At 34.5% G+C, this 14,064-nt stretch overlaps 3 protein-coding genes across 3 annotated transcripts; 2 read left to right on the top strand and 1 right to left on the bottom strand.

Moving 5' to 3' along the window:
• Positions 1-3,675: 3,675 nt before the first annotated feature.
• LOC108223559 (SNAP25 homologous protein SNAP32) lies at positions 3,676-6,756 on the top strand. The gene is made up of 6 exons (XM_017397883.2): positions 3,676-3,880; positions 4,701-5,265; positions 5,574-5,667; positions 5,796-5,926; positions 6,269-6,366; positions 6,505-6,756. Exons 2-6 carry the CDS (start codon positions 4,780-4,782, stop codon positions 6,602-6,604), a joined length of 909 nt encoding a protein of 302 aa, XP_017253372.1. The 5' UTR covers positions 3,676-3,880; positions 4,701-4,779; the 3' UTR covers positions 6,605-6,756.
• Positions 6,757-9,837: 3,081 nt separating this feature from the next.
• Positions 9,838-10,315, bottom strand: LOC108223560 (uncharacterized). The gene has a single exon (XM_017397885.2). It carries the CDS (start codon positions 10,248-10,250, stop codon positions 9,978-9,980), a length of 273 nt encoding a protein of 90 aa, XP_017253374.1. The 5' UTR covers positions 10,251-10,315; the 3' UTR covers positions 9,838-9,977.
• A 1,525-nt stretch (positions 10,316-11,840) lies between these two features.
• Positions 11,841-13,988, top strand: LOC108221219 (uncharacterized). Its single transcript, XM_064093783.1, has 4 exons — positions 11,841-11,868; positions 12,923-13,188; positions 13,230-13,476; positions 13,732-13,988. Exons 1-4 carry the CDS (start codon positions 11,841-11,843, stop codon positions 13,986-13,988), a joined length of 798 nt encoding a protein of 265 aa, XP_063949853.1.
• Positions 13,989-14,064: the final 76 nt, after the last annotated feature.

The following is a 14,064-nucleotide window of genomic DNA, read 5'->3' as shown; positions in this document are numbered from 1 at the left end:
TTGAGTTGGCATTCAAAAAATAAAAAATATTGCTAATTTTTTTAAAAAATCGCACTCCAACCACACTGGTCACTTGTCTAAAATTTTAGCCAACCTTCGATGAATGACTAAATTTGTCGAACCTCTATAGGCATGCAAAAAATCTGTAGGAAGATTACAAATCATTTATTACCATGTTAAACTGATATATTGTATTTATAAGAGCATCTCCGACCATGAGAAACCCTTAGCTAAAAATCTAGTTGGCTTACCAAAATTAAAAATTATAGCCAATGCCCACAAAAAACAGCACCCCAACCATAGCAAGCCCTTATCTATAATTATAGTCATCCTCCTATGGATGACTATATTCGTCGAACCACTACAGATCTGTACTGAATTCCACGTCATTGCCCGCGGTTTATTTTCCTCCTTCCCGCTAGTTACAAATTATTTATTATCATATTAAACTGATATATTCTATTTATAACAATCTAAATATTTATAACATGCCCGCAAGGGTTGGTTCAGCTGGTTAAAAAGAGGACTTGTATCCTCTTGGTCACAAGTTCGACTGGTCCAATTTAGCAACAATTATACCCAACGCTATTGGAGATGCTTTAACAATCTAAATATTAATAACATATTATTTTTAAATTATAGCCAAGTAATATAGCCAATACCATTGAATACAATGTCAGTTCAACAAATTTTATATAATGTTTTGCAGTTTCAATTTAGCTAACGATTACCAACGTATAACCAATATCATTGAAGATGCTCTTATATTCTGACATAAATAAATTTATAACACAACTAAATCAAATATTAGCCGCCGTAAATGGAAAATATTAGGGCTGTTCACGAACCGAGCCGAGCCGAGTTTTGACCGAACCGAGCCGAGCTTTAATTTTTTTTCTGACGAGTCGAGCCGAGCCGAGCTTTTTTATCGAACAAAAAATTGTGTTCAAGCTCGGCTCGTTAACTAACGAGCCGAACACGAGCTTGTTCGCGAACAAATACAAGCCGAGCCGAGTCGAGTCGAGTCGAGCCGAGCCAGAAAAAAAATAAAGACAAACCGCTAGTTGACTCTTAAAATAGCTAACCAAATAATTTTAATTTTTTTGAAACTTTGTTTATATCACTAAAATGTATATATGTTAACATCCATACGGTTGGATTAGTAAAAAATATTTTTTAAAATATTGAAACACTAAATTAGGATTAAACACTAGTTAGCGGTACTAGTTAACCTTCTACTTGACTGTTAAAATAGCAAACCATATAAAATTATTATTTTCCGAAATTTTGGTTACAAACACTAAAATATATATATATATATATATATATATATATATATATATATATATATAAATTATATGTTGAATTCTGAATTCAATAACATATATAAATTATAAAAAAAACCCCAAAAATATTACATTTTTTCGAGCTTTAACGAGCCGAGCTCGAGCCGAGCGAGCTCGAGTCGAGCTCGAGCCGAGCTCGAGCCGAACATACTAAAAGCTCGGCTCGAGCTCGTTTACTTAACGAACAGTTTTTTGTGTTCGAGCTCGAGCTCGTTAACTTAACGAGCCGAGCCGAACGAGCTCTTAACGAGCCGAGCTCGAGCTTGTTCGCGAACAGCTCGGTTCGTTAAACAGCCCTAGAAAATATATTATCGTCGAAAGTCGTTCAAAAAGCCCGGTGCGTAGCTAGTTGCTGTCCTTACGTAATTAGCCCCGCGTGAGTGAAGCCCAAATGTGGAACCCATTTTCAAATTTTAACCGAGTGACGTGAAAGAGGTAGACCATTATAAACTTCTGGAAGCATAGGCCAGGTTAGCATTCACAAGATTAAAAAGGCGTAATTAACTTATCTACGTTTGGAATTAGGAGATTTGAGCTAAAATTAAAGATTTGTGGTGTTTTAGAGGTTTATTCATTTCAATCTGTTCATATTAGTGTTTAATAGTTACGGATTGAAAAAGAGATTTTGAGCTCAAAAAAGCTACTTTGACGAGTTATTTGAATTAGAGGTTTTGATATGTGTCATAGGAAACTAATTAAACAGCTCTTTATCAAGCAGTTTTATAAGAAACTGCTAATATAATTCGCTGGTTAAAACATCTATTTCAATCAATTAGTCAAAATATATAATTGAATCGCTAAAAGTTAACTGCTAATTCCTAAACAAGATCCAAATCTAATTTTTGATCCACTCTTATTTCGAGGGTCGACTCTCGTAATTAGTGTTGTTATCCGCTTTTCAGATTTTCATCTTCCTTATAAATTAAACCCGCTTTGCTCTTTCATCTCCTGTTAGTTGTGTCCATGGAATTTCAGTGCGTTATTTTTTACTCCCCCGTCCCTTTTCAATTGTCACCTTTGGTTTTGTGCCGGTCAATTTGACCAAAATTTGACTAAAATTTATTAATTTTTTATCAATTGAAAAAATAAAAAAAATATGTCACCGGAAATAACTTTTAATCTACTTTAAGATTTAATTTTCAGTTTTTTAAAATAATGAAAGAGTGACTTATAATCTTTGGTAAAAAATTAGTCAATTTGACCAACAAAAATAGAAATGTGACAATTAAAACGGAACGGAGGGAGTATTATATTTGTGTGTTTTGGGACATGTTTTTGTTATTATTCTGAAAAGGATTTTTGTTATTATTCTGAAAAGGATTTATATGATATTTTGGGAGATTTATAAGACTGGCGACGATGATGGATATCGCAAGAGCTCAACTTTCTCAACAAAAAATTGTTCATATTTTGAGTATATTTGATGCTCCAATATCAGTTATAGGAAGGTCAATTGTGATGCTACTAGTTTCATAACCAATATAGGTTAAATTATTCGGGATATCATTGTAATACCTTTTATATTAAAAAATATGAATATTTTGTGTTTTAAGCGACGTGAAAACAAAATGACTATTTATTCAGCTCGTTTTTTATTTCAGATTATAGTGGACAGTTTGGGGATTTATCCCGGCTAGGTTTCAATATTTGTCTTGTTAAGTTTTCATCTTAATAAAATCATTTTTTTGTCAAAAAAACATAACTCAAAACTAATATTAACATCAACTTAATACGAGTTATTATCATGATTTATAAATCAGAAATTGATCTATCAAAATCATTTAATAAATTCAAAACTTTTAGTTAAATTTAATTAAAATTCATTCAATTGATAAAATAGCTTTTTAAAAATTAATCAAAATTTCTTTAATAAATCAAACATCTTAAAAAAAAAAGGGTTATCCTTAGACAAAATGGAAGAGACTTTAACTACCCTCCTAGTAATATCCTGGTCAGCAGAAAAGGTCTCCTTTCGTGTGCTAATAACTCGCAACAGGAGGACGAGTTCAACGTCAACTTTCACGCGCCACTTTCTTCCTCTATATAATTTTTTAATATTAATTAGATAATAAATTGTAATATTAAAATGCACGTCATATAAATTATTGTTTACAAGATCGTAATAATCACATATATTATTAGAAAATAATAAATTATTTAATTGATTAAATAAATATTGGTGATAATTTACACTTAATTTTCAGATAGTTGAATAATTCCAAATATGTACATTTATTTTACCAGGAAATATGTACATGTTTGAATGAGGAAATATTATAATATATATCTTCCATAGTTAACTGCTGCTAAACCATGATTAAAACATCTCATTAACATAAGTCCATTTAGGAATTTCTCACCACTTTCCGCCAACAAGACTTTTCTTTCGAAGATTTATACACATACAAACATGTATATATACCCTGCACCAAATGGGCTTCTTTTTTATTTTAGTTTTTATTGATTCTGTAGCTGTAACAGTGGATTCTTGAAGTTGTTTCTACACAAGTATTAATCTTTTGCTGAAATTTCAGGTACCCATGTTAGATTTTCTTCATTTTGGGTCTGGGTTTGACTTTTTGTTTCGAATTGTTGATGATTTTGTTGGTATGATTGAGTTCTTGAAGTGGATGTGTTGGAGATTTTGTTGAAAAGTTGTGTTCTTTAATGTTGTCTATCATGGGTTTACTTTTGTTTTGGATTTAGGGGTTTTGTTTGATTGATTGATTGCATATTGATTAACATGATTATATAAGACAAGATGATGCTGATATGAAAGTGTTGTGAATGGAGTTAGGAAATTATTAGTTGTGAATCACAAGGCATTTTGTTAGACAAGAAACCAAGAAAGTACTAATACTTATAGAAGGTATGTAAACAAGTCCACCATCTGAGCACAAAATTCCTACCAGAAACTTGAATTGTATCAGATATGTTTGGTAACCAACTTTCGAAATCCAAATTCATGATCAGACACTAGCATACCAAAACCACTATTAATTGGAATAAGTACGTGCCGGAAGTAAGCGTAATGAAGAAGTAATAATGTGAGGTTTGGTTTTATTGGTTCAAGGTTATGAAGAATCCGGGGTCAATCTTATGATATCTTAAAATGTTCCTGGTTCTACTTTGTTAATTACGACTGTTGATGTTATATCTTTTAGTTTTATGGTTGTACCCCTTGGATTAAGATTTTAAGCGAGTTACGCGGTTATTAAATGTTATTCCCTCATTTTGTTTGTTTTTGCTAACGAGTTCCTGGTTTATGATTCTGATTCAGTTTTACAAACTAGATGAGTTGTGTTCTTTACCAGTATATTGTATTAAATTGTTGTTTTCCTTTTTCAATTCCAGGCACTTGGTTCTGTAACTGAACAATTGATTTTTTATACCCGAGCAGTATCTGTACACAAAGCAATATTCCTTTTCAAATATGTTTAGTCATAGGAAATCTCCTTTAAACAAAATCTCTAAACAGGCCTCAGTTGACACTGGATTGCCTAAAAAGCACAGCACCAATCCTTTTGATAATGACAGTGAGTTAGATAAGCAGAGGGTGAAGCCCGCAAGGGCTTCATCAGACCCAGCTCGAGCGAACTCTGATAGTCGTGCTGACCTTTTTGATCTCAATGAGGTCAAAGGAACCCCCTCATCTTCGTACTCTCTTTATTCAGCTAAAAGCAAATACAAGAATGATTTTCGTGATGATGGAGGATTTGAGAATCAGAGTGTACAAGAATTAGAAGACTATTCTGTATACAAGGCTGAAGAAACTACAAAAACAGTCAACAACTGCCTAAAGATTGCAGAGGACATACGAGAGGATGCTACTAAAACTTTAGTCACCTTGCATCAGCAGGGTGACCAAATTACAAGAACCCATGCAACTGCTGCTGACATCGACCAAGATCTGAGTAGGGTATGTCTCGTTACTTCTATGATTTCAATCCATTAGACTGTTACATCAATCTGCTCTAGTTACAGACGTTGATGATTCTTCCTTCATTCTGTAATGTGAGGCAATGATTCTTTTCTGGGTTCCTAGTTTCCCTGAACAATTGGGAAATTAGTACTTTGGTACTAGCTCTATACAAAATTTTTGGCTTAGAATAGTTGAGATAATTTACATTGGTCTATACTTTAGTGGCCTACGTTAATTGTGATGCCTTTATATCAGAATATGTCATTGAGATGTCAACCTAACGTTTTTTTTCTGTGTGAATTTAGGGGGAGAAGCTTTTGGGAAGTCTTGGAGGCATCTTTTCTAAAACTTGGAAACCGAAGAAGAATAGGCATATTGTGGGCCCTGTTACATTTAGAGGTTAAATTTGCGAATTAGTCAGCTGCCTTTTCACTTTCTCTATTCCAACCCAGCCCAGAACCCCTCCCTCTTGAAAAAAGTTTAAAGTAAAATTGTTCTGAAACTTTGGGGGCCTTTTATTTTTGCAGATGATCCAGTGCTAAGAAAGGGTAATCACTTAGAGCAGCGGGAGAAATTAGGATTGTCTTCTGCACCCAAGGGACAATCAAATGGACGGGCACCACATCCTGAACCAACAAATGCAATGCAAAAGGTCGAGGTATGTGTATATAATATTATTTTGACTGACTTGGCATTCATTGACGTGAAGCACGATAAGTGGACTTGTAAGAAATTGGTTTGTTCCTTTAGCAAGTCCAGTTTCAACTTAAGGCATCAAGTTTGAAAGTTTATACTGATTACATTCTGAAGCTTATTAATTTGGTTTTCCAGCCTTAATTTTGGTTAAATTTTTATTTATCTTTTCCTTTTCAAATGGTTCAGTATAGTTCTTAACATGATCGATCATAGTATTCACTTCAATATCACTCTATGTGACTGCCTAGTAATTGCAAGTTTAAGCTGATTATTTATCAAGTATTAATTTCCTTAACCCTAATAGGTAGAGAAGACAAAGCAGGACGACTCTCTCTCAGATTTAAGCAACTTGTTGGGGGAACTCAAACATATGGCCGAAGACATGGGATCTGAAATTGAAAGGTTAGAAATGTTTTTCTCTACAACCAATTGCTTTTGCGTTTAAAGATTCTGACTCTTAATCTCTCCCGCACTCTATATTAATGCAACCAATCATTTAATTACTTTATTATCTAAAACTATTTGGGGTTGTTTCTTCAGGCATAATAAACTTCTAAAGCCTGTTGAGGATGATGTGGAAGAGCTTAACTTCCGAGTGAAAGGTGCTAACCAGCGTGCTCGCAAGTTGTTAGGGAAATAGACCAGTCTAGGCCTTGATGGAAGTCCCAGTACAAACCATTGATGACATTGATCAGTTCTGTTTAGTGATTAAACCCTTTCTGCATTGTATTGATTCACTTTTTTAAATTTTGTACCTTTTACTTTATCACTAATTCAGTGCTGTTGCCAGAATTACGTGCTGTTGCAGGCGCCTCTAAGGCCAATGAGACTCCCAAACTTGCTTATAGATGACAGTTAAATGGCCTCATAGGAATCTGATAAAATGCAATTTTTTTTACCACTATAACTTGACTTAAATATTGCTCTTTTGCTATAAAATTGTTACTTCTAATTTCACTGTCGTTGGACACAAAATTGACATGTTTACAAACTCGACCATGTTCCTAAATCAGAACTGGTACACCTCCAAGTCTATGATTGTGTATGCTAGAAGTGAGATTCTTTGGGGAATGGAGGGAAATACATTTTCCACAACCTTAGGCCTCTCAAGTGGCAAGGCAAAGAATTCCAGCAAGACCCATGCCAACCTTCATTTAAGGCAACAGCACAGGGATGCCATTAATGTCTCAAGGACCTTTTATCACACTGAAATCTCTAAAAGCCTGCCCAAAAACAATGGACCATAAATTTCACTACTAATACACCTTATTCCAAAACTCATATTTTCTCCTTTTAGTACCAAAGCAGAAGCCTAACTTAGCATTTATGTTGTTTAGTCCTTTCTCATGGGGTGCAAGTATTCTTTTCTCATGCACAGTCTTTGCATTTTGCAACCCCCCATAATTGAGAACTTCTCTCGCCATAGAGTTGAACACAGCATGCAGAAAACTTCAGCTTCTTGGATTCTTGCGGCACTCATTTTCATTTTTCTTGTAAAAACTTTACACATGGAAATGTCTAAGCCGACACAAAATGGTAACCCATACCAACACACACGCTTCTCTAGATCGATGACTGGCCATGTTTATGGAGGAAAACCATCATGGGACACAAGGAATGATCCTACCTCATCTTTGCAGCTTGATGAGATTGATCCAAGATTTGATACCGACACAAGAATGGTGCCTACTGGACCGAACCCCCTTCATAATTGATCTGATATCTTGTAATATCACAGGGTGAGCTTCATGTATGTCTTATTCCAATAACTCTTCGATCCATCCTTCTTTCTCTCTGGAAGCAATTTCGATCCATCCTTCTTTCTCTCTGGAAGCAATTTCAAAGGATTAAGCACGCTCCTGAAATGGGAGCCTCCCAAGATGTTCAACTGTAGGGAAGATGTTTAAAATTAAGCTTCTTAGCTCATGTCTCACTAGTAGTTGTTTCTTTCTTTCAATATTCTTGTAAAAGTCAAGAAACTGGCCACTAGGTCAGGAAAGAAATCCAGTATGAACAAAATTATCTTGAAGAATATCAGGTACCTTTTTCTTTTTGCTAATTTCATGAACCCTGCAGAAATATAAAATTGAATCCTATCACATGATCCATGTAAAAGTCTCAGCATCCCACAAATATTTTAGAAACGAGCTATATTACTTTGATATTCTCAAGCACAAGAAAGATGCTGTTTCTTTCTTGCGCCATTGTAAGCCTCTCCAGTAGAGTTCACTACAACCCCCTTTAGCTCTTTCATTGAATGGCTAAAACCTGTAGCAGACCTAAGGAGTCTGAACACACTTATTTTGAGAGACTAATATTATTAAAAGAATTCATCTCTCACTTGCAGCAAAAATGTGATTTGCCAAGCCCTTAAACTGCAGGTTTAAGTACATGAATGTATGTCTATCCTATACATATTCATTCATTTGACAGTAATTTAGTTGCTTTCATTATTACATATTCCAACAAATTAGTGCTGCAGAGATGTATGATTTACAGTATAAGTAATTGCAAGCAAAGCACAAGTTGAGAATGTAAAAACCCTTCGAAAAGGATTGAAGGTTAGTTGATATAAATCAATTGTTTGGCATCGATATATTTCAGCATCTACAACAGGGGATAAGGGTTGTCAGTGCTTATGTGGCATGACACCTTTGGTTGCTAGCCTTTTGGAGTTGTATGATTGCTTTGAGGTTGCTAACCAAAGTTGTCAAAAGTTGGCAACTCCTCAAACTAGTTAAAACACATTAAATTGCTTAAAGGTTGCAGTGGTATGCCCATGGTTGGCAACTTCTATTAGAGATCCCCTTACCCAACTATAGGATTACTTCAAGAAATTATCTGTTACAAATGACATTCTACTGCATAATATATATCATATATGTCAATGCTAAAATCTTTCATCTTCACGATAAGGTTCAAGTTGATTAAACTTGAAAGTCACTGGAGCAAAGCAAATTTACCATAGATTTCAGATACAACTATAAGGATAAGTTCTCAGCAGCATGGTTGTTACGTCGGTAAGTCGAGTCGAGTCGACCGGAGTGTCCGGCAAGTCGAGTCGTGACTAGTCGTAGACTAGTCGACACTAGTCGACAAAGTATAAAATTAGTAATTTTATATATATCTACATGTTCTACACTTCTACACACAATTGACTGCACAAATAGGATTATAGGAAGCAAAGTAAACATTAAAGAGTGCTAAGCTATTTAAATATTAATACAAAACACAAAGGAAAATTAGTTGTATTACAAACTAACTGAACTAAAGAACCTACTCCAGAAAAGGCTATCTTAATAATTTGTGAATCTAACAAGATATTGAATACTAAGGACAGAACTTTTAGCTCAAAATCTTAAATTAGCAGCTTTGAACTTTGAAGGTAGGCAATAATTTCTCATCATGAGAACAGAAACTGATATTTGTAAATCATCATTAAAATAATACTGAAATTTAAGATAGATTCATAAAAAACAGTCCAAGAACAAAACTATTATATAAGTTCAAAAATTCTTTTATATCTGTTTCTGATAGCAGGTGCACCATTCAATACTACCCTACACCATTCTGTAGTCTATACCACACCCTAACTAAGTTCATAAATTCACAGTTCTTGGTTTGCACAGAAAAATTCTCCAAGCACAAAATGTCATAAGAAAGACTCCCATATTTTAACTCCAACATTCCCGATTTAACTCAAAATACTAAGTAAGCATTGCACCAAGTTTAATTGGTCTGTCAAATCAAATTCTCACAATCAATGTTCCAAAATCAAATTAAAGATAAATATTTCTCGAGACTCTGAAGCATAAGATTCATTTAGTCCAGATATATTAAAAGGGCACATCCATCAACTAACAAAACCAAAAATTATCAAAGTTCACAACTTCATCACATATTATAAATACCCAACTGCCAAATTGGTCAATTTCTTTTATTCGAATCAATAACGATGCATTACAAATACAAAATTAAAAAAAAAAAGCTTAATAATCAGTTGAGTGAGTATTCTAGTGATTGAGTTCCATGATGCTTTTAACCTTGGGTGCGTAGAGCGAGTAAACAAGAACCTGTCTCTTCGCAAGCTCCAGCTGCGATTTGCCGTCGGCGAAGGCGGCGGCGACGGCAGAAGGGTCAGTCAGTTGTTTATTCAAACGAAATCCGTCGATTGTGCGACGCTTGCTGTACTCTCTGATGTTGTAATCCGAGAATTGACGGGATGTTCGAAGGAGTGACCGGAATAGAGATATGATTTCCGGCCGTGACGGCGACGCAGCGGCCATTCTTTACCGTGTGGTTTGCAACAAGAAGCTGTATGTGCTGCCTTTTTTTGTTCTTTTATTTTCATCTTGATATATTCACTATTTAATTAGGGTCCAAGATACTACTCCCTCCGTCCCACAATACATGTCCCTTTGACTTTTTTCACGTAATTTGAGGTGCAAATAAAACATATGTCTATATATTATTTTTCAAATTTTCTTTTTCTGAATAAAAATATGGATGTTATACTTTTATTCAGAAAAAAAAAATTTGAAAAATAATGTATAGAAGTATGTTTTATTTGCACATCAAATTACGTGCAAAAAGTCAAAGGGACATGTATTGTGGGACAGAGGGAGTATATAATTTTTTATTTTATATAAATTTCTAAACAGTTACCTAATAATTGGGTTAATTATCTGATTGGGCACCCACTTTACACCAATATACATCCGCAACGCTCTCGAATTTTCGGTCTCATTTGAAACACTATTTTCAGAAATCGTATCAGTCTTGAAAGTAAAAAGTTAAATTCAACAACAAATCGACAGTTTGATAAGCGTTACTCATGGGAATTTAACACAGTAGACTATAAAGATTGTGTAGGTACGATTAATTGAATTGCTGCGTCCAAAAAATGGCTATATATGGATTGTTAGGGTTGTTCATAACTCATCCTTTCCATCATCAATTTTACCCATTTTTTGGACGTAGAAATTCAATTAATTGTACCTACATAATCTCTATAACCTACTTTGTTAAAACCCTATGAGTAACACTTCTTAAATTGTCGATTTGTTTTCGAATTTAACGTTTTATTTTTAAGACTGATACAATTTCTGAAACAGTGTTTCAAATGAGACCGAAAATTCGAGAGGGCTCCGGATGATATATTGGTTGGTGTGAAGTGAGTGCCTAATTAGATAATTAACTTCTTAAATATTTTTTTAAAAGAATTTATTAAAAACATTTTAAGTCTTTTACGATTTTATTTGGTCAAATTAAACCTGTCAATATTATTATGTATCTAAAGGTTAAACTATATTTGTTTCGTGTTTTTATGTATTTGAAATGAAATCAATCTATTAAAAAATTTGTGTACGTAATTTCAATTCATATTTGAATGTAAATAAGTCACTAAAAAAATTGCATATATATTATATCGTATATTTTAAGTGTTCGCGTATATTTAATATTTGATTAAAATATTTTTAAAAAATATATTTTTGTATATGTTTTATGACAAATATATTACATATTTATATTTATATATAATTATTTATAGAAACGTGTATATATATGTATGGTGGGTGGATGGGTGGGTGTTACAGATAAAAAATTGGAGGTGAGCTTCATGATGACCGTTCTCGACAATCAAGATGCCAACTTATCTTCAGTTAGGTAAAGACTCAAGTCAAAACATATTTCTAGTTTGGAGTAGTAAAGGTGTTTGTATTTGACACAGGATAGAATTGATCTTTGAGTATTATCTTAAGTAGTTGATTATTACTATTTACTCTAGATAGTCATCTCTAAACAACTAGAATCCATATAGAACTATGAAGTTCTAGATCTTCCAAGGGGCACCTAGTTGGATCGAGATTGCGGATATGGTTTTGACTGGGCTGGTGATCCCAGGTACCTCAAACGTGGATGTCCAATGATCTTTACTCAGCATATTTTAATTAATTACGTAATTAATTAATATATCATATATATTTCAGGGCCTAATTAACCGTGCTTTCCTTTTTTGGTCTTTTAATAATCTAATAATAATTAGAAATTATTTTTTACCTCTATCATTTGCCCCCAACTTTGGATAAAATTTGTAGAAACTTTTCAAAAGTTTTAGAGTCTTTTATACGATTTTTCGAGTCTTTTTTATGACTTTTTGAGTCTTTTAAGTTGTAAAACAAGTATTTTTATCGAATTTGTCAATATTATAGTGCTCTCAAGCATTTTTATAATTTTTACGCTAAATTTTATTTTATTGAAATTTTCATGATTTAGTTCCAATTTTCTAGAATTTTCTGAGCCTTTAAATATTTTTCAAAATAAATTTAAAAACTAATTTCAATTTCTTGACATTTATCCTCAATTTAAGTGGTTTTTTAGGATTTACAGGATATCTATATAATTTTTAAAAAATTATGCTGAATTTTATGTATTTTTTAGCTTTTTCTAAATTTTGGACTTCCAGCTCCGTTCCACCTCAAATAAGGTCGAACTAAAGGCCTCTGTATCCACCAGGTCGAAGCTCAACTCGAGCTCGAGTTGGAGTTCCAGTCGAGGTAGTTCGAGCTTGAACCAAGCTCCACTATAACTTTCAGCTCGACGGTCTGATCGAGTTCGGCTTTCACCCTCATTCGACCTCAAATGAGGTCGAACTATGGATTATTTTGTCCTCCGAGTCGAAGCTAGGATTAAGCTCGAGGCCTCTTAGGTTTTCGACCTCGAATGAGGTCGAGTTTGAAGATGTGTAGTATCCTGGTGCGACCTCAAAATCAGGTCGAACTAATCTTAATTTAGTCAGTCAAGTCGAAAGAAAAATCGACCACATCTCCCGCCTTGGCTCAACCTCGATCGAGGTCGAATAGTCTTGGTAGTGAGCAATCAGGTCGAAGACTAAGGGATCGCTAACAATGAATTATTGCTGACAATGATTCCTTGCTTCTTAAAACTACTTCTATAGATTCTTTAAGTCAAGAGAATGATAGACTTAAAAATGACTTAGCTTGTGCTAAAGAGATTGAGGAGTATCTTAGGAATGAATTAGCTGAGAATGAATTCAAGCTTAAGGCTTATAAGAACTCTTCCCAAGTAGTCCAGAACATCTCTGAGAAGAACACTAAGAACAACAAGATAAGCATTGGTTATGACTATGGTAGGAGACTTGGTAACGAAACTATATCTGCCCGTGTAGGTGATGATACTGTCAAACCAAACATTTTCAAAAAGGTTGGAAACCCTGAGTTTAAGGTTGTTGAAAATTTGATGAGGAAGATTTACTCATCAAACAAGAACTGAATGATGAGGATGAAAAGTGTGACAATAGCATTGTTGTAGAGAACAAAATTGTCAAAAGACCCGTGACAGTTAACTCTTCAAACAGTCAGACAACACGTTCAAAAAATGTTGTCAACAAAGCTGAGACATATTCTTTTAAAGGAATTGTCAAGAGGAAAACTAAGATAGTAACTTTTGTACCTGCTGTGAAGACAGTAGAAGCAAAAGATGTTGTCAAGGGTAGTCCGACAACAACTTCTTAATGTGCTATCAATACAGTGAATACCAAGTCAAAGAACAAGAATGGTAAAATCAATTAGGGTAAAGATGCTAGTTATGCTAAGAGTACTCCTAGAAAGCTCTGCAATAACTGTGGTTCTTTTCAACATCTTACTCATGCTTGCAAGAAACCTGCTGAAACTCCTATCACTAAGTGTGGCATATAATCACTAGAATTTAGTGATTTGTGTTGCAAAACTTGGTGAAAACTCCCAGAAATTGGGGAGATCTGCAGATCTGTTCTTGTATTTGATTCTAGTGGTTGTGGCGGTGATGGAGATGGTGGAGGTGGCTGTGGAGATGAAGGTGAGGACGACGGAGGTGGAGGTGACGCAATTGGAGGTGGTGGAGGAGGAGAAAGAGAAGGTGGAGGTGGAGGAGGGTTGGATTCATTGGTTGTAGATACGGTGGAGGCAGACATGAGGGGCGGCGGACATGAAGGGGCGGCAGACATGGATGGGGTGGCGGCATGAAGTTGCCGGAAGTGAAGATGGAGGCAGGCTGGGTTGGAGGAGAAGGTGGGGTTGTGAGATAATTTAGTGATATTCT

Source organism: Daucus carota, chromosome 5, assembly GCF_001625215.2.
Source record: "Daucus carota subsp. sativus chromosome 5, DH1 v3.0, whole genome shotgun sequence".
Taxonomy (NCBI): Eukaryota; Viridiplantae; Streptophyta; class Magnoliopsida; order Apiales; family Apiaceae; genus Daucus; species Daucus carota.
Note: the sequence above shows the minus strand (reverse complement) of the source record. Positions and strands in the feature narration are given on the sequence as shown.

What these genes read in the sequence shown, in the direction of transcription:
- LOC108223559 (XM_017397883.2), top strand. Translation starts at nt 4,780, where the DNA reads ATGTTTAGTCATAGGAAATCTCCTTTAAACAAAATCTCTAAACAGGCC. An exon ending in GGGCCCTGTTACATTTAGAG is followed by an intron (nt 5,668 to 5,795) that starts GTTAAATTTGCG and finishes TTATTTTTGCAG; the next exon opens with ATGATCCAGTGCTAAGAAAG. An exon ending in ATGCAATGCAAAAGGTCGAG is followed by an intron (nt 5,927 to 6,268) that starts GTATGTGTATAT and finishes TAACCCTAATAG; the next exon opens with GTAGAGAAGACAAAGCAGGA.
- LOC108223560 (XM_017397885.2), bottom strand. Translation starts at nt 10,250, where the DNA reads ATGGCCGCTGCGTCGCCGTCACGGCCGGAAATCATATCTCTATTCCGG.
- LOC108221219 (XM_064093783.1), top strand. Translation starts at nt 11,841, where the DNA reads ATGGTTTTGACTGGGCTGGTGATCCCAG. An exon ending in GACTGGGCTGGTGATCCCAG is followed by an intron (nt 11,869 to 12,922) that starts GTACCTCAAACG and finishes CTACTTCTATAG; the next exon opens with ATTCTTTAAGTCAAGAGAAT. An exon ending in AACCAAACATTTTCAAAAAG is followed by an intron (nt 13,189 to 13,229) that starts GTTGGAAACCCT and finishes AAATTTGATGAG; the next exon opens with GAAGATTTACTCATCAAACA.